At 38.6% G+C, this 23824-nt stretch overlaps 2 protein-coding genes across 4 annotated transcripts in view; both read right to left on the reverse strand.

The window, feature by feature from the left end:
* The window catches only part of FBXO22 (F-box protein 22), a 40140-nt gene extending 28092 nt beyond the window's left edge, over window positions 1-12048 (reverse strand). Inside the window, exons 1-4 of one of the 3 annotated variants that reach the window (XM_019793513.2) lie at window positions 11823-12048; window positions 11313-11451; window positions 6874-6964; window positions 5846-5941 (exon numbers count right to left, since the gene is read on the reverse strand). In XM_019793513.2, the coding sequence (XP_019649072.1) occupies window positions 5846-5941; window positions 6874-6964; window positions 11313-11451; window positions 11823-11977 (481 nt within the window). In that variant the 5' untranslated portion in view covers window positions 11978-12048. The other 2 variants (XM_002930691.4, XM_019793515.2) reach the window with 2 other exon arrangements.
* Window positions 12049-15117: 3069 nt separating this feature from the next.
* UBE2Q2 (ubiquitin conjugating enzyme E2 Q2) overlaps window positions 15118-23824 on the reverse strand; it is a 46482-nt gene continuing 37775 nt past the window's right edge. Inside the window, exons 9-10 of the mRNA XM_034650037.1 lie at window positions 18767-18833; window positions 15118-16726 (exon numbers count right to left, since the gene is read on the reverse strand). Coding sequence (XP_034505928.1) covers window positions 16695-16726; window positions 18767-18833 — 99 coding nt within the window. The 3' untranslated portion in view covers window positions 15118-16694. The remainder of the gene's footprint in view (window positions 16727-18766; window positions 18834-23824) is intronic.

The following is a 23824-nucleotide window of genomic DNA, read 5'->3' on the forward strand; positions in this document are numbered from 1 at the left end:
CATAGATATATAGAGAACACTACACCCCAAACCAAAGAATACTCATTCTATTCTAATGCCCAAGGAACATTCTCAAAAACAGACCATGTTCTGGGTCACAAAACAAGTCTCAACCGATACCAAAAGACTGAAATTATCCCATGCATATTCTCAGACCACAACTCTCTGAAATAGGAACTCAACCACAAGGATAAATTTGGAAGAAACTCAAACACTTGGAGACTAAGAACCATCCTGCTCAGGAATGACTCGATAAACCAGGAAATCAAAAATCAATTTAAACAATTTATGGAGACCAACGAGAATGAAAACACAATGGTCCAAAACCTATGGGATACTGCAAAGGCAGTCCTAAGGGGGAAATACATAGCCTTCCCAGCCTCACTCAAAAGAATAGAAAAATCTAAAATACAGTTTTTATATTCTCACCTCAAGAAGCTGCAACAGCAAAAGAGGGACAGGCCTAATCCACTCACGAGGAAGCAGTTGATCAAGATTAGAGCAGAAATCAATGAATTAGAAACTAGGAGTACAGAAGAGCAGATCAACAGAACTAGAAGCTGGTTCTTTGAGAGAATCAATAAAATTGGGAGACCACTGGCAATACTTATCCAAAAGAATAGAGAAAGGACCGAAATTAATAAAATTATGAATGAAAATGGAGAGGACACAACCAACACCAATGAAATTGGAAGGATTATTAGAAACTTTTATCAGCAGCTTTATGCCAATAACTTAAACAATCTGGAAGAGATGGAGGCCTTCCTGGAAACCTATAAACTACCAAGACTGAAACAGGAAGTAATTGATTTTTTAAACAGGCCAATTAATTATCAAGATATCGAGTCAGTGATAAACAACCTTCCAAAAAACAAAACTCCAGGCCCGACGGTTTTTCTGGGGAATTCTACCAAACATTCAAAGAAGAAATAATGCCTATTCTTAAAGCTATTTCAAAAATAGAAACAGAAGGAAAGCTACCAAACTCATTCTATGAGGCCAGTATCACCTTGATGCCCAACCAGGAAAAGACATCATCCAAAAGGAGAATTACAGACTGATTTCCCTAATGAATATGGACACCAAAATCCTGAACAAGAATCTGGCTAAAAGAATCCAACAGTACATTAAAAGGATTATCCATCATGACCAAGTGGGATTCATACCTGGGATGCAAGCGAGGTTCAACATTCGCAAATCGATCAGCGTGATACATCATATCAACAAGAAGAGACTCAGGAGCCATATGATCCTCTCAATTGATGCAGAAAAGGCATTTGACAAAATACAGCATCCTTTCCTGATTAAAACCCTTCAGAGTGTAGGGATAGAGGGTACATTCCTCAATCTCATAAAAGCCATCTATGAGAAGCCTACAGCAAATATCATTCTCAATGGGGATAAGCTGGAAGCCTTTCACTTAAGATCAGGAACACGACAAGGATGCCCACTCTCGCCACTATTATTCAACATAGTACTAGAAGTCCTTGCGACAGCAATCAGACAACAGAAAGGGATAAAAGGTATCCAAATCGGCAAAGAAGAAGTCAAAATGTCTCTCTTCGCAAATGACATGATACTCTACATGGAAAACCCAAAAGAATCCACTCCCAAACTATTAGAAGTTATAGAGCAATTCAGTAATGTGGCGCGATACAAAATCAATGCTCAGAAATCAGTTGCATTTCTATATACACGAACACTGAGACTGAAGAAAGAGGAATTAGGGAATCCATCCCATTTACAATAGCACCAAAAATCATACGTTACTTGGGAATTAACTTAACCAGAGACGTAAAGGATCTATATTCTAGAAACTATAAATCACTCTTGAAAGACATTGAGGAAGACACAAAAAGATGGAAAAATATTCCATGCTCATGGATCGGAAGAATTAACATAGTTAAAATGTCCATGCTACCCAGAGCAATCTACACTTTCAATGCTATCCCGATCAAAATACCGAGGACATTTTTCAAAGAACTGGAACAAATAGTCCTTAAATTTGTATGGAACCAGAAAAGGACCCGAATTTTCAAGGAACTGTTGAAAAGGAAAAACAAAGCTGGGGCATCACAATGCCGGATTTCGAGCTGTACTACAAAGCTGTGATCACAAAGACTGCATGTACTGGCACAAAAACAGACACATAGATCAATGGAACAGAACAGAGAACCTAGAAATGGACCCTTGGCTCTTTGGGCAACTAATCTTTGATAAAGCAGGAAAAAACATCCGGTGGAAAAAAGACAGTCTCTTCAATAAATGGTGCTGGGAAAATTGGACAGCTACATGCAAAAGAATGAAACCTGAGCACTCTCTCACACCATACACAAAGATAAACTCCAAATGGATGAAAGACCTCGATGTGAGACAGGAATTCATCAAAATCCTAGAGGAGAACTTAGGCAGCAACCTCTACGACATCGGCCAAAGCAACCTTTTTCATGACACATCTCGAAAGCCAAGAGAAACAAAAGATAAAATGAACTTGTGGGACTTCATCAAGATAAAAACTTCTGCACAGCCAAGGAAACAGTCAAAAAAACTAAGAGGCAGCCCACGGAATGGGAGATATATTTGCAAATGATACTACAGATAAAAGACTGGTATCCAAGATCTACAAAGAACTCAAACTCAATACGCGAGAAACAAATAAACAAATCTTAAAATGGGCAGAAGATATGACAGACACTTTTCCAATGAGGACATACAAATGGCTAACAGACACATGAAAAAATTTTCAAAATCATTAGCCATCAGGGAAATTCAAATCAAAACCACACTGAGATACCACCTTACACCAGTTAGAATGGCAAAAATTGACAAGGCAAGAAACAACAATTGCTGGAGAGGATATGGAAAAAGGGGATCCCTCCTACATTGTTGGTGGGAATGCAAGTTGGTACAGCCACTCTGGAAAACAGTGTGGAGGTCCCTTAAAAAGTTAAAAATTGAACTACCCTATGACCCAGCCATTGCACTACTGGGTGTTTACCCCAAAGATACAGACGTAGTAAAGAGAAGGGCCATATGCACCCCAATGTTCATAGCTGCATTGTCCACAATAGCCAAATCATGGAAGGAGCCGAGATGCCCTTCAACAGATGACTGGATTAAGAAGCTGTGGTCCATATATACAATGGAATATTACTCAGCTATCAGAAAGAACGAATTCTCAACATTTGCTGCAACATGGACGGCACTGGAGGAGATAATGCTAAGTGAAATAAGTCAAGCAGAGAAAGACAATTATCATATGATTTCTCTCATCTATGGAACATAAGAACTAGGAATATCGGTAGGGGAAGAAAGGGATAAAGAAAGGGGGAGTAATCAGAAGGGGGAATGAAGCATGAGAGACTATGGACTCTGAGAAACAAACTGAGGGCTTCAGAGGGGAGGGGGGTGGGGGAATGGGATAGGCTGGTGATGGGTACTAAGGAGGGCACGTATTGCATGGTGCATTGGGTGTTATATGCAAGTAATGAATCATCGAACTTCACATCAGAAACCAGGGATGTACTGTACGGTGACAAACATGATATAATAAAAAAACATTAAAAAAGAAAAAAAAAGAACTGGGGTCTCCTGTGCACACAGAGATCAAGAGGAAAAGGACATGAAAGAACTTCCAGAGGTGATGGAAATACTCTATCTTGACTGGCGTGTAGGGTACACAAGGATATACATTTGTCAAAACTCATTAAATTGTACACTTAAAATTGTGCAAGTCACTGGAAGTAAAGTTCATCTTAAAAGAAAGATAATGACCTCTGTACATAAAAGAATGAACAAATTTTCTCAAACCTTAAGTTTTTTGAACCTAAAGAAGGAAGATTAGCCAGTAGCCAATGGCTGTTTTACAAACAATCACTGAACAGTGGTCTAAGAAAAAGGAATCCAACTAGTGTCTTGGTGGAAGTTTTGTTGGGACCATGCGTGCAACTGGCTCAAAGAAAGCACGTAGCTGTAGGGGAACCAAAACCAGTAGGTGTGTCCAAGAAAACACAAGAGGCAACAGGAATGGCACTCACTCCTGACACCAAGATTGTAAGGGAACTCGGAACAGACAAAGTTGAAACTCCTTCAGAGTAAGGCAAGCACAAAAGGAACGCTTAGGGGCGCCTGAGTGGCACAGCGGTTAAGCGTCTGCCTTCGGCTCAGGGCGTGATCCCGGCATTAGGGGATCAAGCCCCACATCAGGCTCCTCTGCTATGAGCCTGCTTCTTCCTCTCCCACTCCGCCTGCTTGTGTTCCCTCTCTCTGGCTGTCTCTATCTCTGTCAAATAAATAAATAAATAAAATCTCTAAAAAATAAAAAACAAAAAAAAAACCAAAAGGAACGCTTAAGGTAGACCTCACACCCTCACAATGAGGTCCTCCCCAAGTCCACCCTCCCTCTCCTGCCTCCAACCCCCAGCTGAAATTTTAGAAAGGAGAAATGTGATTATGCTTTGAAAAAAACGAAAGTGGGTGAGGTGGGGAAGCCTAAGAAAATGATGAAGCTACTGTTCTATATAAGCATTTACTAACAACTAGTAATGGCAAAACCTAGATCACTCATTTAAGGAAAATTCAAAAGTTAAAAGAAAACCATGGTTACTGTTACTATTTTTTTAATCCATTGAGAAAGGAAATGTGTAGTAATAGGCAGATGCAATAGTATGGGGGGGGAGCTGATAATGGGAGAGATGAAATAGTCCCTATCAACCTTGTATTTATCCTTATTCATTTGTAAACATTTGAAATCCGTTATACTTCACCATATAAGACTCTTAAATTCAGATCAAAAGTCTCTCAGTGAAGATTAAAAATGCCAATTATGGAGTACTACTGAGGGGAACAAAGAAAATCCTAATAGCTAACATTTACTCATTGATTCCTGCACATCTCTACTCTGACTACTTTTCATATGTTAACTCATTTCACCTTCATAACCTTCCAAAGAGGGATGATCACAATCATCTCTACTTCATATATGGGGAAACTAAAGCCCTCTCAAGTTAGTTAACTTGCCCAAAGCCATCCACAGAGATACTAAGTACAGCTGGGATTCCAATCCCGGCACCTGAACCACCACACCATGACTGCCTCAACAGAGTATCTCTCCCCCATGAGCTGTAGAAAAGAATCAGCAATAATAAAAACCAGTAAAAATTCACCAGCAGCAAACCTGGGAAGGAGTATAATTTCATGCTATAAACTTCAAACCATGATTTCCAACCAGAGAAACAAAAGTTTCCTAGGAAATTCTACTGTAGCTCCTTAACTCAGCCTTAACTGACCCCTGCCCGCAAGAAACGAGGATGCTGGTTGAACTGACCAAAGTGAGAACCTCACTTAATGCTTTCTAATTTGGAGAGAGGGAGAATGTGAACTTTCCCCTCTCATGAACGACTCCCCTGGAAAGACATGCATCACACATTTGGTTTATACAGACAGCCCTGCGACTGGGAATACTAACCACAATAACCTAAAGAAGTCAAATCTAATACCATGGTAAATACAACTAACTTTATGGCATTTTAGATGGCTAAAAATATAAATACGCTTTTTTTTTAAATTTTATTTATTTATTTGACAGAGATAGAGACAGCCAGCGAGAGAGGGAACACAAGCAGGGGGAGTGGGAGAGGAAGAAGCAGGCTCACAGCAGAGGAGCCTGATGTGGGGCTCGATCCCATAATGCCGGGATCACGCCCTGAGCCGAAGGCAGACGCTTAACCGCTGTGCCACCCAGGCGCCCCTATAAATGTGCTTTTAAGCTACAGGTAATTCACCAATCTATGGGACCCCACATTAATGCAAAGCAGGAAATCAACAAATTGGTATTTTCTCTCACCTACAATTCCTGGAGTCACAATCCCAAGGATTTGGCATTGTTTTGGGAATAGCTTCTCAAGGGCAAATGCTGCTTCCATAGTCATTCTTTTCCTTGCTGTAAGAATACGGTAGCAAAATTATTACATGTTATTCATTTTAGGTCAAACTGATTGTATGGGGAAAAAAACAAACACTGAATAAAGTTTAAGTCATTTACACCAGAATGCTTTATAAGAAAGTCAATGGGGCACCTGGGTGGCTCAGTTGTTAAGCATTGGACTCCTGGTATCAGTTCAGGTCTGGATCTCAGGGTCATGAGTTCAAGCCCCATGGGAGCTTACTTTAAAAAAAAAAGCAAAGCTTAAAAACTTTGATGAAAACAAACATTTTCTCATTTGGGGCCTGTTTTATATTTTAAATTCTAAATCTGACCCTTATCATCACCAATTTGCCTTTCTTGCTTGGTTCATATACTGTTTTTGCCCCGATGATATTAAATTTAGCAGCAACAACAAAATTTTAACTTGCTGTATTATCTCTCTGTTTAGCTGATATTAGAGCATGGCTTTTTCATTGCACAAACAACAGTCACCTGGATTCAAATTAGCCAGTGACAACCCAGGTCTAGCTCTAGGCCTCAGTGTGCCCAGCTTGGGACACTTGGTCTACTTCTCTTAGCAGAGTCAAAAAGAAGGCACAGTATAACTTCAGTGTTCCTAAATGGGTCCCCATCACACAATAAAAGGCTTTAATCACCAAAGATATACAACCTGTTTTAATAATAAAAAGTGCCTGGAGGATTAAAGTATTTCAAAATGAGAAAGACATCTTTCTAAAGAATTTGTTTTAGTTGTACTACAAGGTTTAGAAATCAATCTTTGAAGCAGAAAGGGCCCCTCAAGTTTCAAAGACAATATATTCATGCATGCTATAGGGAGAAGGCCCAGAACCTCATAAAGTCAGTAACTCTCAACACTAGGACAATATTTAACTCCAGAGGCACATAAGGAACAAAAAACCCCCAACCCTTTTTCTTTTGATATTTACCTCTCTTGTGGCCACGACACTCTTCCAGACTAATGAAAGTTTCTGAATCAGCCATGTAAAGAACTGTCTGTGGTAAGATGTGAACATTCTGCTAAGAAAAACAAAAACAAAAACAGAATTAGATCACATGAATCCACGAGTGCTCTCAGGGTCCCTTAAAGTTTTGCCCTGGTCCAAACTGTTGTCGACGTAGGTCAGTTAGGTCAATGTTAGCATTCTGAGCCCAACCACTTCCCATTCATTTTTCGCTCATGCTCTTACCTTTTCAGGTCATTCATTTGAGCATCTATTATTTCTTCTTCAAGTCAAACTCATTCCAGCCTGACTCAAGAAGTTCATTTTCATAATTTAAACTCTTAAACAAAAACACTAAATGCCAGCAAAAGGTGCTACTTGCTTTATTTGAATAGGCATCACAATCACAGAAAAAACTCAGCAACAAAGGGAAGGCATACAAACTGTATCACTCCTCTTTTCATTGCCTACCAAATGAAATAGTCCAGGCCTTCATTTCCACCTTACCAACTAATTCCCTCCAGGGACCTTTTTGCTTCCTATAATCCAGACACACACTGCCATACAGATGCTCCTACGGCTCTTCTCGTTTCATACTCAAGATTGTTTCCCCCAAGAGACCGCTTAAAGTGCCACCTCCCCTACAAAACCTCTTCTTAGACTCCTTCAGTACCCTGGGCCTCCTATGTGACGTACCTTACATCCCAGTCATTCGTACTTGTGCCTTACCTACACTTACGAGCGGGACTTCTTCAGACTCCTGTTTTCCACTAAATGTCACAGTACAGACAAGTGGCAAAGTGGCTAAATTAAACAAAAGGATGGACATATTTTTTTTTCTAAGCTGGTTATTTTCAAAGATTTTTACTGTCAGAATAGAATGGAGTACATATAGCAAAGCCTCAATGTGGATTAAATGAAAAAAAAAAAGTTAATCCACTGTAATCTGGGGGAATGTCAAGATGTTTCAGAGTAGAATCCATACAGACAAACTCAAAAAAAAATTCTGAGACAGAATGATGACCCTGTGGTGGCTCCACGGCTGATAACCTATGGATATAGTTTCCATGGACCACACAGCATTTTCAAAGAATATAATTTGGTTACCGATTATTTAAAATTCAACAAAGTATTTACAGAAAATGTGGCCTTCCAGATTCTCTTGAAAAACTAGACAATCTAACAACACTTCGACTGCATTCCTCTTGATGGGGGCTAAATGCAGGCAAGCACTCCCAGGTATGCCATGGCTGTACTGCTCCCTATGATGTTATCTTAAACTAACTTAGTCATCTGCCTAACTATGGAGTCATTTGTGTTTAAGATATCTGGTATAGGGAGTAACAAGACAGGAAGTCTAGTCCTGAGGTTTTATGATTCTCTCTATCCTGACACCCAATGAAAAGCAATTGCTGAGTCTTCCTGCCTATTTCTCATTAGAAGTAGTGACAATGACAGTCCTCAATAGGAAATGTTCTTAAAGCACAATGTGAGACAACTACAATCTCATTCCATCATTCAAAGAAGTCCCAAATAGGAAGACATTTTATAAAATTTTTAGTGGACTTTAAAATCTTTCTAATAAAAAAGTTAAACCAAATTTCTTTATGGCTATAGTACCATGTCCACTAGGTAATTTGGCAAATATACAAAAACAGCCCAGCATGATTTGGACAAAGTTTCCATGTTTTTGTTTAACTACACTAGCGTTTGCTACAATGAATAAACTTCCTTAAGGGCATTACTATATGAATTTTAATAATGACACTGATAATAAAGAATAATTTCATTTATTGAAAACATATTTATCCCTGATACTGCAGGTAACATATTATATGCATTACCTTTCCATTATTTAATCCTTAGAACGGCTCTTTAGGGGCATGAGGAAAATTTTTATTGTGTTTTCATTTTATGGAGATAGAACCTGAATCTCAGGGAGATTAGGTAACTTTTTCATAGCCTGGCAGCTAATATGCACCACAGATGAATTCATATCTAAATCTGTCCAGCTATAACAGCCATTATATTGTATAAATTTTTAAAGCTATATAAAAATAATACCTGCTGCGGTAAAAATCTGAAGGAAAAAAAATTGTGAAGGAAAAACACACAGAAAAAAATTTAAAACGTTAAAAAAAATCATACAGTTCTACCCTGAAAGGAAACTTTTGCTAACATTTTAGCTTATTTCTTCTCTATTCTTCCTTTTTTGTTTTCAATAACTCAGATTATACTAATATAATTTCATAATCTGCCTTCTTCACTTACAACATGAATATTTTTTTTCTTGTCACTAATGTACCTTTGCAGTTCATCATCAAGTGACTTTATTTCTAAACATTAGGTTATTTTCAATTTCCCTTAAAATAAATGATGCTGCAAAGAACATCTTTATGGAAGTCTGTCTGCATTTTGAATTTCTCCAAATGATAACTTCTAGAACTAGACTGGGTGGGATTTGAGCCAAAATGCAAAAAATAAAGTTTTCCGCAATCCTGCCTTTGGATACTGGCCACTTTGGGTCTGAGTCCTAGAGCCCAAACAGAGCAAGGAGAAAATCCACATGAGGGGGAAACAGAAGATTGGTCACTTATGGGGCATTTGTCTAATATCTAAACATATTAAGAATGATGAGAGCCAGGTTTCTCACTGTACCTCAAAGGGAGGTACAAATATGAGCTAAGAGGAAAAAACTGGAAAGAATCCTGTATTGGACTGGAAATGGATGTACTTGTGCAAACTCATGAATTTCCATATATATAAAAATACAGTTGTAAAGATGCCTGTATGTATGCATACAAATATATTCCTTGGTTCTGTTCCACTGGGCTCTGGAGCAGCAAACCCTTCAACAGCAATGAGCTGTCTAGATCTTGGCTTTTAAATACCATGAAATACCATTCTCCACTAAAAGGAACCAGAGCTTTTTGAAGAAATGGCTGATTCTAGGATTAAAGCAGACAAAAGATGAGATGAGCTTAGAACATCTTGTGCCAGAAAGCAAGGAGGTGCTCAAAGGTGATGGACTCATCTCTAAAAGACCCTGAAATCAGCTGAAGGGGCTCCTTCAGTTAGAGATTATATTCCATTGAATAAAAAAGAGACTTAAGAGTCTATACAGAAATAAATGGAAAAAATTGAAACAGGATATTTACATAGTTTCAAAGTATCTCCTCACAAAATATTTACTAATATTTCTCACTAATACAGTGGGAAAAAGTAATTTTACAGGAGTGATATCTGGCACACATCACCTTAATCAAATTATCAAAGGTACTAACACCAGATGGGAAAGAAATGGAAATCATATGCTACCTGATACGATGAAACTAGAAGAGCACAGCATCACTTCTGTGATATTCCTGCCAAAGGTACATAATCTGAATCTAAGAAACATGTTCTACAAACTAACTGGCCTGTAATTTACACACTTGTCAAAGTTCTGAAAGCCAAGAAAAGCTCGAGAAACTGTTCCACATCAAAAATTAAGGAAACGACAGGGGCGCCTGACTGGCTCAGTCAGTTAAGGCTTGAACTCTTTGATTTCGGCTCAGGTCATGATCTCAAGGGTGGTGAGATCGCGCTCAGTGTCCGGCTCTGCGCTCGGCTCAGAATCTGCTTGTCCCTCTTCCCTGGCTCTCTCTAATAAATAAAATCTTAAAAAATTTTTTAAAGAAATGACAAAAACAACGTAAGATTCTAATCTGAATTATTTTGTTACGAGGAACATTACTGGGACAACTGGCAACGTCTGAAAGGATTCTGAGAAATGGATGGTAGAAATGTATCAATAAGAATTTCCTGACTGGCGACTGCATTGTGATGATGCAGAATATTTTTGTTTGTATGTAATGCCAGATTAATGATTTACTCTCAAATAGCTCTGTCCCATTGGTAAATGAGATACCACAGCCTCAGTCTCTATGCTCAAGAAGGCTGCCCCTCGGATTCCTCAGTTCAAGTCATTACCTCCCCAGGTTTTGCCCATCTTCTGAAATTGGGGGGCCAGAGATACAATACAAAAGAGGACAGGACCAGCGGCTGAAATATTTGGGTTTAAATATTGGCTCTTGGCTTTTTAACGTGCCACTAAGCAAAAAGAAACCCAGCTGCTTTCCCTGCCAAACAGTGACAACAGTATCTGCTTCAAAGGAAGCAGGTAAAGAGAAGGTCCTCCACTGCGTTATTATAATAGTAAAAATCTGTACACAAAATGCCCAACATTTGAAGAACGGTCCAATAAATCATGGCACATCCTTACGTGTGTTTATAAAATCTTTTCACGTCACGAGAAAATGCTCCGTAATTCGGAAAGAACAGGGTCACACACAAAACAGAGATTAAAAAGAAAAAGACTGAGTTCGCAAAGGCTGACCCAACAACCCTGCAATCAACTGTGCAGGACACGCCTTCTTACTTGCCTCAAGCTCCTCTGCTACCACGCGGACCAAGCAATGCTCCTCCAAGTGGCCAGCATCCGCCAATCCCGCGGAGATCCAGGTCACACTCCGATGCGTCCGCAACACTCGACGAACACACTCCCTCCATAAGCGGCACACGCTGGGGGCGCAAACGCACAAAGGGTTGTGAAGGGACGTTCATTTCCCTCCCCAGCGGCTCACGGCACCCCCATTAGGGCAGCAGGAGATTCCTGCGGGATCAAAAGTCCCAGAGCGGAGGTGTCGGGGCGCAGATTCGGAGGGAGAACCAGGGGCGGAGAAAACCTTAAGGGGCACCTCGCCCCTCCGGGAAGAGTCCCCCAGACAGGCACAGGGGTACGGCAGGCGTACCTCGCGGATGGGGGCATCCCCTCGGGGAAGGAGAAGGGAGCCGGGGGCAGTCGTGGGTCCCGATGGTGTCTGCCCGCCCCGCCAGCCAGGACAAGCCCGAGGCATGTCCCGAAGTAAGCTTCCCGCCTCCTCTCTCCTCACCCGGCCACCCGCAGCAACGCCTTGGCGGGCAGGAAGGTGAGGACACGCTCCACCACCTCCGCTAGGTTACCCAACACAAAGGTGCTTTGTGGGTCCGCGGACGAGCCTCGGTGATCGCCACCACCAGGATCACCACAGCCACCCACTACCTCCATTCCTCACCAAACCGCCGAGCAAGCACTACGGCGGCTCGGAAGGCACTGGTGAGGCGGGCACAAGACCTCCCAGGCAGCGCGCACTGAGCAGGCGCGCGCGCGCGCGCCACTTCCGGTCGGTTGGAGTTGACGGGGTGGCTGAGACCCGCCCACGTGACTCTAGGCTGCGTGGTTTCCTGCGTCTCTTTGGGGTAGGGCTGGCTGGCGCTCGGAGGTGGTGGGTTTGCGTCCCTTGATCCTCCCGGTACTTTATCTAGGCCTTGCGCGGGCATGGATCCTCCTTCTGTGCTTCTCACTGTACTTGCAGCGCTGTATTCCTTGTCGGTACAAATCTTTCTGTGATTGTAGAGTTCAAGGAGACTCGGTAGTATTTGTCCGTCTTTACAAGTGTCAGTTAATAACGTGAGCCCAATTTTTGAACGGGCAGTATCTGCTTTAAAAATAACTGGCTAAGTGTGTTAAGATGACCACTTATATTCAACATCTAGTGAATTTGGTTAACTCAGGGTAGCCTTCACGCCGTGTGTGAAAGGACATATAAACAGCAGTTACCACTGCTGCGAATGCACCAAACCGCACTAGTTCCTAGAAATAGCATCAGACTCACCGGGAATTATGAAGTTTTGGCTTTAAAAAAATTTTTTAAGAGAATTTGAGAGAGTGCGCACGCACAAGCAGGGGGAGGGAGGGGCAGAGGGAGACAAAAAGACTCCCTGTTGAGCAGGGAGCTGGTCTGGACTCCAGCCAGATCCCAGAACCCTGAGATCATGACCAAAACTGATGGCAGCCACTTAAATGACTGAGCCACCCAGGCGCTCTTGGCTTTAAAATGTTATTTTTTATTGAAGTGTAATTAACTGTTACATTAGTTTCAGGTTTATGATATGATTGAACAATTTTGTGCATTACTCAGTCAGTGGTCACCAAGGTAAGTGTACTCTTTAATCCTCATCACCTATTTCACCTACCTACCCCACGTCCCCTCTGGCAACCACTAGTTCTCTGTATTTAAGAGTCTTTTTAAAATTTGTTCCTTTTGCTTAAATTCCAATATGAGTAAAATCACATGGTCTTTGTCTTTCTGATTTATTTCACTTAGCATTATGCCCTCTAGGTCCATCCATATTGTGCAAATGGCAAGATCTTTTTTTCTTCTGGCTGAATAATATTGTGTATAAATACCACTTCTTTATCCATTCCTCCATCAATGGACATGGATTGCTTCCCTATCCTGGCTACTGTGAATAAAGACTGCAATAAACAGGGGCACATATCTTTTCAAATTAGTGTTTTCATTTTCTTTGTGTAAATAGTAGCAGAATTACTAGATCATATGGTAATTCTATTTTTAATTTTTTGAGGAACTTTCATAGGGTTTTCCGCAGTGGTTGTACCAATTTACATTCCAACAGGCACAATTGTTCCTTTTTCTCCATATCCTCACCAATGTACTTGTCATTTCTTGTATTTTTAATTACAGCCATGCTGACAGGAATAAGGTGGTATCTCACTGTGGTTTTACTTTGCATTTCCCTGATGATTAATGATGTTGAGCATCTTTTCATGTGTCTGTTGGGTTTTGGCACATTCTTGGTCCTCAACTCCAGGCCTACTGAATCAGATTCTGGGGGTGGAACCCAACAGTCTGAGTTTTAACTTTTCCGTGATTTATGCTTTCCTGTGATTCTGATGCAAGCTCAGTTTGAGAACCACAGATAGAAGAATGTAAGCACAGCAGACACTGCTGTATCCCTACTTAACATCCATTTCTCCTGCTGCTTCCTACTAACAAAGCCCAGATTTGATCCCCATCTTTTTTTTAAGACTTTATTTGACAGAGAAAAAGAGCACAAGCAGGGGGTGTAGCAGGCAGAGGGAGGGAGAAGCAGGCTCCCCATTGAGCAAGGAGCCCCATATAAGGCTCAATCCCAGGACGCCGGGATCATGACCTGAGCTGAAAGCAGTTGCTTAACCAACCCAGCCACCCAGGCGCCCACATCCCCATCTCTTGAAGGTAAACTTGATTGATCTAAACTAGTGGTTCTCAAACATTGTGGCCTTAGGACTTTTTCACATTAAATAATGACAACCCTAAAGAGCTTGTTTATGTGGGTTATGTCTATTAATATTTGCAATATTAAAAATTAAAACTTTTTAATATTAATTCACATAAAACAGTAAATCCAGATTAACAAAGACTGACAAAATTTTCGTGAAAAAATAACTATGCCCCCCTCATCCAATAGTGAACAGTTGTGGCATTGCTTTACATTTTGCAAACCTCTAATTTCTGGCTTAAAAGAAGACAGCTGGATCTGCTTCTGAATTCCATCTGTTGCACCATCACATTGTGTAGCCTCTGCAAAAGTCCACTGTACACTTGTAAACAAATGAGAGTGAAAATGGCAAATGATGTTTTAGGAAAATAATTTTGACCTTAAAAAAACCACTGGAAGGGTCCTAGGGGTCTCCAGAGTTCCCCAAACATACACTGAGAACCACTGGTCCAAACTAATCATAATGATTTCATTCTTTTTATCAGCCATTAGTTTAGGGGTTCTAGCCCCAGTTCTAGCCAAGGAAAAGTGAAGAGCAATATGCTTGGGTGGGCAGGGGAGACTTCTAAAAGATAAGACCATTATCTACCTCTGGACAGAGTAACATGGCTACAATATCCAGACATAATATTAAATCCAAAGACGAAGCCAACATGGAAAAAAATCTCAAAGCAGCATAACAGAGCCCAGATGTACCAGGCCTGGAGTTTTCTGATTTCAGGACTTCTTGTATGTGAGATAACTTGATTATTGTGTGTAAGGAGGCCACGGGAATACTAAAGAAGGAGCAGACTGTTGTAACTGGGGGAACTAGGGACAGCTATGGAGAAACAAGCACTTGGATTTATATTAAGGAATGAGTGGGAGAGGGAAAAGGTTGAGGAAAACCTGAGTATACAAGTCTGTGGACACCATTTCTGGGTTCTCTAGCTTTCTCTTGTTAAATCAATCTGCCTCTGTTTCTCTCAACCCTCTCCTCACCCAATCCCACCATATATAAATCGAATTTCAAAAAAAAAAATTCAGTCTTGGCTTCAGGTGTTTGTAAACTCTAGTATCTCTTATGAGGGAAAAGTAACAAAGTTATTTTTTAAATGGTTCTTTATTCATAAACTTGATGCAAGTTTACAAAATTTACTGTACATTGCCAAATAAATCTGCAATGAAAAATAAACCCAAAAAAACAAAGCATGCCATATATGCAGCTGTCAATCTGCTAGCCATCAGGATATTAAAGAATTCAATAATGTATTCAAGATTTAGCCTTAGGTTTAAGGAACTTTAATGCTTTAAAGAATTCTGCCTGGTCACTTACTATCTCAGCAACTGGCAATCAGAACTTTATACAAATGTAACCAAGTAAACAAAAATGCCAGAAAATCTTTTTCTACTGTCCTCTTAACCAAAATAGAACAAAAAGAAATTAAACACACACAATAATGCAGAAGTGCCAAGTTTCTCTGATGTGGTTTACAAAGTTAAAAACTGAAACTTAGAGCAAATGCGTAGGAAACACTTTTGAATTTTGTAACTTGTATGTGCAGAAAATGTGCTTCTGGATTTCATTTTAAAAGTGCTTAATAACTAGAGTTTACTTTTAAATCAAACTCGGGTAGAAAAAAAAAAAATCTATCACCAACCAAACAGGACTGATTCAGGTAAGGCAATAAAATAGAGGTACACTGATTTGAGTCAGGTTTTATAAAAGAATGGACATGTAGAGTTCCTATTAGTCTTTCAATGCAAAAGCCATTGTTATGACTATAGCAAAACTTTTTTTGAGTCTCCAAATTAGATATCTTTTTGTACTTCACTGTGCAGCTTTTGCTCAAGGATTCTGTCTTTGTGCCAATCACTTAACAAGTTTATTAGTTTAAAAATGATTGCAACATCCCGTTAATAAAATGGAAATGTAAAATAAAATGATTTAGTATTTTAAATAACTTCAAGCTCTTACTGCAGTTCTTCATAAGAAATACTGAACCAACAAGAAGCAGATTCAGCCCAGCAAGACTCTGATGCCCCAGTGGAAATTACTACTTAATTTACACAGCCTTTGCTTTGCCTAAAAAGTACAATACAACTCAATTAAGAGCGTATCTTCGGGAAACAATTTGTATCTTCACCTAGCCATAAAAAGTTTAATGATTTAATGAGTAGGTTTCCTGTCATTATTTTGGCAATATCAAAAAATGATTTTAATTTGAAAAAGCTACTGTGATTTAGAAGACCTTAAACTTTCTAAACCAATATCAAACATCAATTTAACTTTTATTGGCTCTAAAAGGAACAGTATATTGCAAGTCCTCGTAACACATGAGCTCAGTATGGGGAAGTTACCATATAGTCGCAACTTCTGTAACCTGATGCTGACTTGTCTGCTTAACAGATTTTTCAAGAAAAAGAGATCATGAGTGGCCAGTATGTGTATTTATCAAAAAAAATACAGTAAAGGCCCCACTGCTCAGTCCAAGATACCTAAAATGAGCAAAATGAAAAGGCTGTAACTCATACTGGATGTCAATTGACAGATTATCCACTAAAATATCTATTAGCTAACGTCTTCGGTACTGCTGTTAAGGGGCACTCAAAGCTTGTGTCTGCATGTTGGAAAGATTTTCTTTAAAGCAACATTGGTCCAAACATAGCAGTCAACATATTTAGCCATCTTCCTTCGGAGGGGTGTACCAGCCTGAAACACAATGGAAAAAAAAGTTAAAATACCTTAAGTTAGCTAGGAGAAATGGCATTTCATTTAAGGTTAACTACTTTCTCTACTCATATTTTTTTTGTTTAAACCTGTTGTAAAAATTAAACTTACACTTGGGTTGGTAATACAGCATTTTGATATGTGCACCACATAAAGTTATTTTCTATGAATAAATTGTACTTGAGTTTTCAACATAACATCTCTGTACTAATCAGATTTCTAGCTAAAGATGATAGCATGGAAGAACAGCCTACAAGCTAGGTTTTATCTTCCATTTCAATGGCGTAAAAGTAAACCTCACTGAAAGTAACTATCCCCCAAACAAAATGCTGGCATTTTAAAAGAAGAACCTGGATTGTCAGTAATGCAATGATACCATTTCCCCAGTGAGGAAGACATCTCAGCAAGTGCAGTGACTATGCCTAGGATCAGAGTTAGCAGCAAAAACCAACCTAGAACCCATTTCCTGATTCTGAATCTACTGCTCTTTCCCCAAAGCTAAGCTTATCCACACCCACACTTTCTTAAATACATTTCCATAAACATTTTTGAAGTGACTACAATGTTTGCTTCAACAAAAAATAAAAGAGAAGAAAAAATGTGATTGTTTCCCAGACAACAAAAATCTAAGAGAAAGGCTAATGAAACGAAGTACTGCTTAGCATGAAAAGGCCACTGGAACAGAGAAGGAAATGTACCAAGATAAGTGAAGCATCCACATGGCTATGAAGTCATATACAGGTGCCAGTGGATCTACTAATTTACCGTGCGGTGAATTATCATTATGAAAACCCAGCCTTGTCCTCAGGTTTTATCACTTCCTTCTTCAGAGGCTTGAACTGTTTCAAATATTATTCTTTCAGAAACAGTCAGTGAAAAAGTAAAGAGTTTGCTTTATGATTAAAAGTGAGCACAAAGCACAAATATTAACTCACAAGCTACCATATTTCTAATAAAGAACATTTTACTGTAAATACTCTCCTTCAAGAAAACTACTTCCTATTTCTTTACTCTGCACAAAAAAGCATCAGTCTTACTACTGTAATGTATATCTCGTTATCAGCACTTAGTTACAAAGTGCCATGTGTATACACTATTCTTTTTCCTCACAAGTTTGGTAAGACAGATATGCCTTTGTAGAGATAAGGAAACAGAGACTGAGAGGTAATGGGACTTGCTCAGAGACACAGAGCTAGTGAATAACTTAAATGGCACTTGAAAAATCAGTCTTCTAATTCCTTTTTTTTTTTTTAAGATTTTATTTATTTATGTGACAGAGAGACAGCCAGTGAGAGAGGAACACAGAAGGGGGAGTGGGAGAGGAAGAAGCAGGCTCCCAGCAGAGGAGCCCAATGTGGGACTCGATCCCGGAATGCCGGGATCACGCCCTGAGCCGAAGGCAGACGCTGAGCGACTGCGCTACCCAGGCGCCCCCAGTCTTCTAATTCCAAATCCCTCTCACTGTTAGAGACAACAACTTAAAACATGCATTGTGAATACAAGCAAAATTTAAAGTAGAATAGTTTCTGAAAGATATTTTAAGTTTTTAAAACTTACAACTCAAATACTCTTAAGTGTATATATACTGAAATTAGAACTATTTTTACTTGAATAGATAAATGTGTGCAACTCTCAAAAAGCATTCAGTAGTCTGAAGATGTTTCAGAAACAGTGGTTCAGGATCCTGATTACGTTTACTCAGTATCAACAAGAACTCCACCTGTACGATTGCCTTTAACTCAGCTCCTGTCCTAACACCATACATTTCAAGTGAGTAAAGTCATTCATGCACTAATCTATTAAAAAATCTTGACTCTAACTCAGGTTCTCAGGCCAAGTATTAAGGATACAAAGATTTTTGAATGAAGCACAGTGTGTGCATCCTCAAGTTAAACTTTTTCACTGTGACAATAGTACTTTAGGAAATTAAAGCAAAAACAAAAATTAACAGGGTAAGTTATCAACAGTACCTTATATAAAACTTCTATAAATGGTAATAAGTACTTATTGAATTAAACGTACCATTTTTCTCATGTATCTGTACAATGGAATTATAGGATTGTTGGGCTCTTGCTAGATTATATTGATTCTGAAAGAGAATTATACATTTTAAATAAAAACTGTAAGTAGATGAAAATCATTACAAACAATTTATGGATGCATCACCACTATGCTAAAAGAACACAGGAAACTGAATAATATTTCCATTTCAAAAATAATTTTCACTTAAAACCCTCATTTCTCAATGCCATTATTCTCTACCACTTTAGAGTAACAAAACCAAAGTTGTACTACAATAAAAAATCTATTTTAGCTTCACATCTCATTTTTATAAATCCTTTTAGCACTGGACAAGTATAAAGCTAGTTCTAGTGCCCCTCTCCACTGATGAATCAAGGTAAAGAAGGCTATCTGGACATGAATAAAACTCAAACTCTCTTCCTCATACCTTCCATCCCCCCAAAAAACAAAAACAAACACACACAAACAAAAAAAACCCCACCAAAAAATACAAAATATGACCTTTAGATAAGGTAACATTGAGCTTTAAGGATTATGCATGTCAATGACATCTTGAGTTAAAAATCTAAAAAATATCTTATCCTAAGTGGCACTGAGGCATTACTAAAGGAGTCCTCTTGGTAGCCTCTTTACATCCTCTTCTAAAGGGCCAAATTTAGGATTAACTTCATCTCTATCAGTACAACGGAGCAACATCTTAACCTACAATTAATATATCATGAGCATTCTTCATAGTGGTACACACCTATTATGTCATAGAATTTAATAATAAATTCACACAGCACAAGAATTAAAAACATATAAAACATTCTAAGTGAAAATTCTCCTTCCTACCTGTCCTCCAACCATCCAGTTCCTCCTCTCATCCATCCTCCTTTTCCTACTCAAGTTAACTACTATTAGTTTCTTGTATCTCCTTAAGATTATATAAGAAAGTCATGTATAGCACATTGTTGTTAGCCACCATCCCCTGCTTTTCCTCCCAACAAATGGTAGGTAGCATGCTACAGACACTGTTCTACCCCTTTTCTCACTTAATGCATCTTGGACCTTGTTTCCCATCAGTGTGCAAAAAGCTTAATCTTTGTTTTTTTAAATCACGAAATAATCCATTGCATGGAGAGTCAAATACTTTATTGATCCCCAATTGGTGGACATTTTGGTTATTTTCAATATTTTGTTGTTACAATGTTACAGTGAGCAACCCTGCACAAATATTTCCAAAGCACTGGTAAAAAGTCCTTGAGTGGAATTGCTGGGCCAAAAGACATATATGCCTTTGTAATCTTGAGGTGTTGCTAAGATAGCTCTCTACAAGACTGTATAAATGGGCTTGCCTACCTGTCATGTGTGAGAATGCCTCTACAGGGCTTCACCAGAGTGCTCTTACAAACCTTTTTTATTTGTGACAATATCAGAGGTGGAAGATGATCACAGTGGGGGTGTGATTTGCATTTCTATTACTGAGTGAAGCTGAGTGTGTCTCCAAATGTTTGCAAGCAATTTATTTCTATTTCTGCAAATGGATTTTTCTTTATTTCTGGAGTATAGCCTTTTTCAATTTCTAAGAGCTCTTTAAAAATAGTAAAGCCCTCCCATAATGCATCTGAAAAACAAACATAAAACATGCCATAATGTTATCTCCAAGTTAATGAAAAGTAGTGTTTTCCAGTAGGTCTATATGTTCAAAGGACAAAAATACAAGAGAAATAGATTATAAATGACAAAATACACATCCATTGGAACTTGGAAATGATCAATAAGCAGTCACGTCCTAACCCTACTGCCCACTTACAAGATAAGAAGAGAAAAATAAGAATATTAGCCTTCCCCATTCTCAGTTGTCAACAGCATGATCTTCAATTCTAGTTTAAAGAGAATGTCACTGCAGAGGCTTTCCTGTAACAGCCCTTTCTGTTTCTGCTGACCTTATTAACCCCTTCCTTCTACTTTTTTTCAGCTTACTTGATTGTCCTTTCTAACACTAAGTCAGAGGCTGGTTCATTCTTATTCTTTTTTTTTTTTTTTAATGGATTTTAGGGCAAGGAGCTCTCATTTAATTTCTAGTATGCAGCGATTTCATTATCACTGTTCTCTAGCTATTCTGCAGTTTTCATTTCAAAGCCCCATTAAGGACTATTTAAATTTCATAATTCCACAAAAGGAACATTTGTTTTCTGATTGTTATTATAGTTTTTTTTTTTAAGATTTCATTTATTTATTTGACAGAGAGAGAGAGACAGCCAGGGAGAGAAAGAACACAAGCAGAGGGAGTGGGAAAGGAAGAAGCGGGCTCCCAGCAGAGGAGCCTGATGCGGGGCTTGATCCCAGGGATCACTCCCTGAGCCGAAGGCAGATGCTTAATGACTGAGCCACCCAGGCGTCCCATGATTGTTATTATAGTTTTTAATTTAATTAGGATCAGAGAATGACATCTGTCCTTATACTTTCAAAATTTGAAGTTTTCTTCATTGACCAGGATTAGTTTCATGAATGTTCCAGACAAAGAGAGAGATAGATGACATGGAGAAAGAGGAGAGAAAGAAAGAGGAACAGAAAGAAAATTTTAGAATTTCCATTATGGTTCTAAGTACTTTTAAATTTTCATATGATTTTTAACTATGACTTAGAATTGTGTTTTATTTCCAAATTCATGTGGATTTTTATTAATCTTTTCATTACTGACTTCTAACCTTAATTGCATTGTATTCAAATTCTACGGCTTGTTTTTAAATATTAATTTATGATTTTTCCCCATATTCCATAAATGCTTGGGAAAGATGTAGTACCTAACTATTGGGCACAGAGGTCTACAATTGTCCATTTGACCAAGCTTAATTTGTTATTCAAGTCTTCTACATTTTTCACACATTTAACTTACTATGATCAAGGCACATTAAAAGTTCTCACTATGATGGTGACTTGGTCAATTTCTCCTGTGGTTTCACCAGTTTTTAAGTATAGTCAACACACGATTATTACTATTAGTTTCATTTATCAGGTTTTTAATCTGTATTTTGATTTTGTTTTAATAAGTAAATAATTATTATATTCTCCCGGTAAATTGAGACTTTTATCATTAAGTAGTCACTAATGCTTCCTGCTCGAAAATTCTACTTTGATACTATATAGCCATATCATCTTTTTTTTTTTTTTAGTGTATGCTTGGCATATATTTATCATCCTCTCCTTAAAAAAAAAAATTCAATCTTTTTCTAGCCTCACAATTTTTAAAAATATTATTTATTTGAGAGAGAGAAAGCATGTGTGAGAGAGAGAGAGAACACAAGCAGAGAGAGGGGCAGAGGGAAAGGGAGAAGCAGGCTCTTCGCTGAGCAGGGAGCCTGATACGGAGCTTGATCCCAGGATCATGACACCCAACCAACTGAGCCACCCAAGTGCCCCTCTAGCCTCACAATTTAAACATACTTTTTAAAAACTGCTAGATTTTGTTTTATTAATTCAATCTAACTGGTACCTTCAGTTCATTTATACTTGTGACTTGCCTTTACCACCTTACTTTCTGGTTTCTATATCTTTTGTTTTTTAACATAATTTTATTATCTCCTCCTAGAGTTCCAATAAAACATTTTAGACCTCAATCTGATCATCACCTCTCGACTTCTACCATAATGTCTATTCCCATGTTCTTTTCTGTGCAACATTCTGATTTACTTCTTCTAATCAATTAATTCTCTCTTCTGATACCAAACCCATCTATAGTTTCTCATTTCAATTATATTTTTCATTTCTATAAATTCTATTTCATTCTTTTTCAATTTGTTTCATTATTCCTCATGGTCTCATTGTTTGATCAACTTTAGGATTCTTTTTTCTTTTTTTTTTACGTTATGTTTTTCAAATAACTATTCATTTTCACATAACTCTAATATCTGAAGTCTATTCTGTGTATCTGATAATTCCAAAACATAAAGTCTTAGGGAATATATATCTTATTTATTGTTTCTGCCAATTCTCATGTATGCTGGCTTACTTGTGTGCCTGTGATTCTTCAGTAAATCCATATATGCTTTAGCTTAACCTTTAAGAATCCTGTAGGTCTAAATCAGAAAAAAAGCTTTCCTCTGAAGAGTATCTGTGTCTGCTTCTGATGAGAACTGTCGATACAATTAACTTGAGAGCATTTTAGCCTCCTTGGAGAATCTCAGGATCATGCAAGGTTCTCACATTTGGCTTGCCAACCTTGCTCATTTATAAATAAAAGACTTAGTACAGGTAGCACCTCCCCCTCTCCCTGAAGGAAAAACCAAAACCAGATCACTCATCTGAACAGGATCACTCACCAGAGAATTCTGTAGGTAAGTAACTGGAGGTCTATGGGCAACATGGAAGGATAGGTGCATTTCCTAATTGTAGAAATAGTTTGGGAGCTGCTCCAAGAGTTGTGTGCGCCAGGATTTCACTATTTACCTCAACTATCATGCACTCTACATGATGAATGAACATTTATAAAGGGCACTACCTTGCCTATCCAAACCCCCAAATTCTTGCTAGGTCATGATAGCAGAACTCTACTTTAGAAGGCTTTCTCACCATTACAGCCTAGAGTTAATGTTATAGCCGATAGCCCATGTTAACAGACCAGAAAACCAGCCTAGCCAACATCCTCCTGCCGCATGGCTTGCTCTCAGCTCCTGCTGGCCGAGCCTAGGGGAGCAAGCTAATGGCAAGACTGTACAAGTGACTCTTGCCTGCACAGAGTTGCAGATCCTCAGCAACATCAATTTGATCCTTTCTCCAAATTTCACGTGTGCTAAGAGGCAATTTTTTGTTTTCCAGGACTTATGTATATCATTTTAGTAATATTTTCAAGAGACAAACTCATTCATTTCTTTTGAACCAACAGCTGATACATCTTTAAAAATATTTAAGATATTTTTGAAGTAGTAGTTATAGGTCAAAAAGAAGTTCAAAGAACACAAATGATTTAAAGTCTCCCACCCATCTCTAACCCGCCCTGTCAATATTTCAATACCCCCTTATCAGAAATAGTTGTTAATACTCTCTTGAATATCTTTACAGATGCTTAAAAAAAAT

Source organism: Ailuropoda melanoleuca, unplaced genomic scaffold, assembly GCF_002007445.2.
Source record: "Ailuropoda melanoleuca isolate Jingjing unplaced genomic scaffold, ASM200744v2 unplaced-scaffold10059, whole genome shotgun sequence".
NCBI lineage: Eukaryota > Metazoa > Chordata > Mammalia > Carnivora > Ursidae > Ailuropoda > Ailuropoda melanoleuca.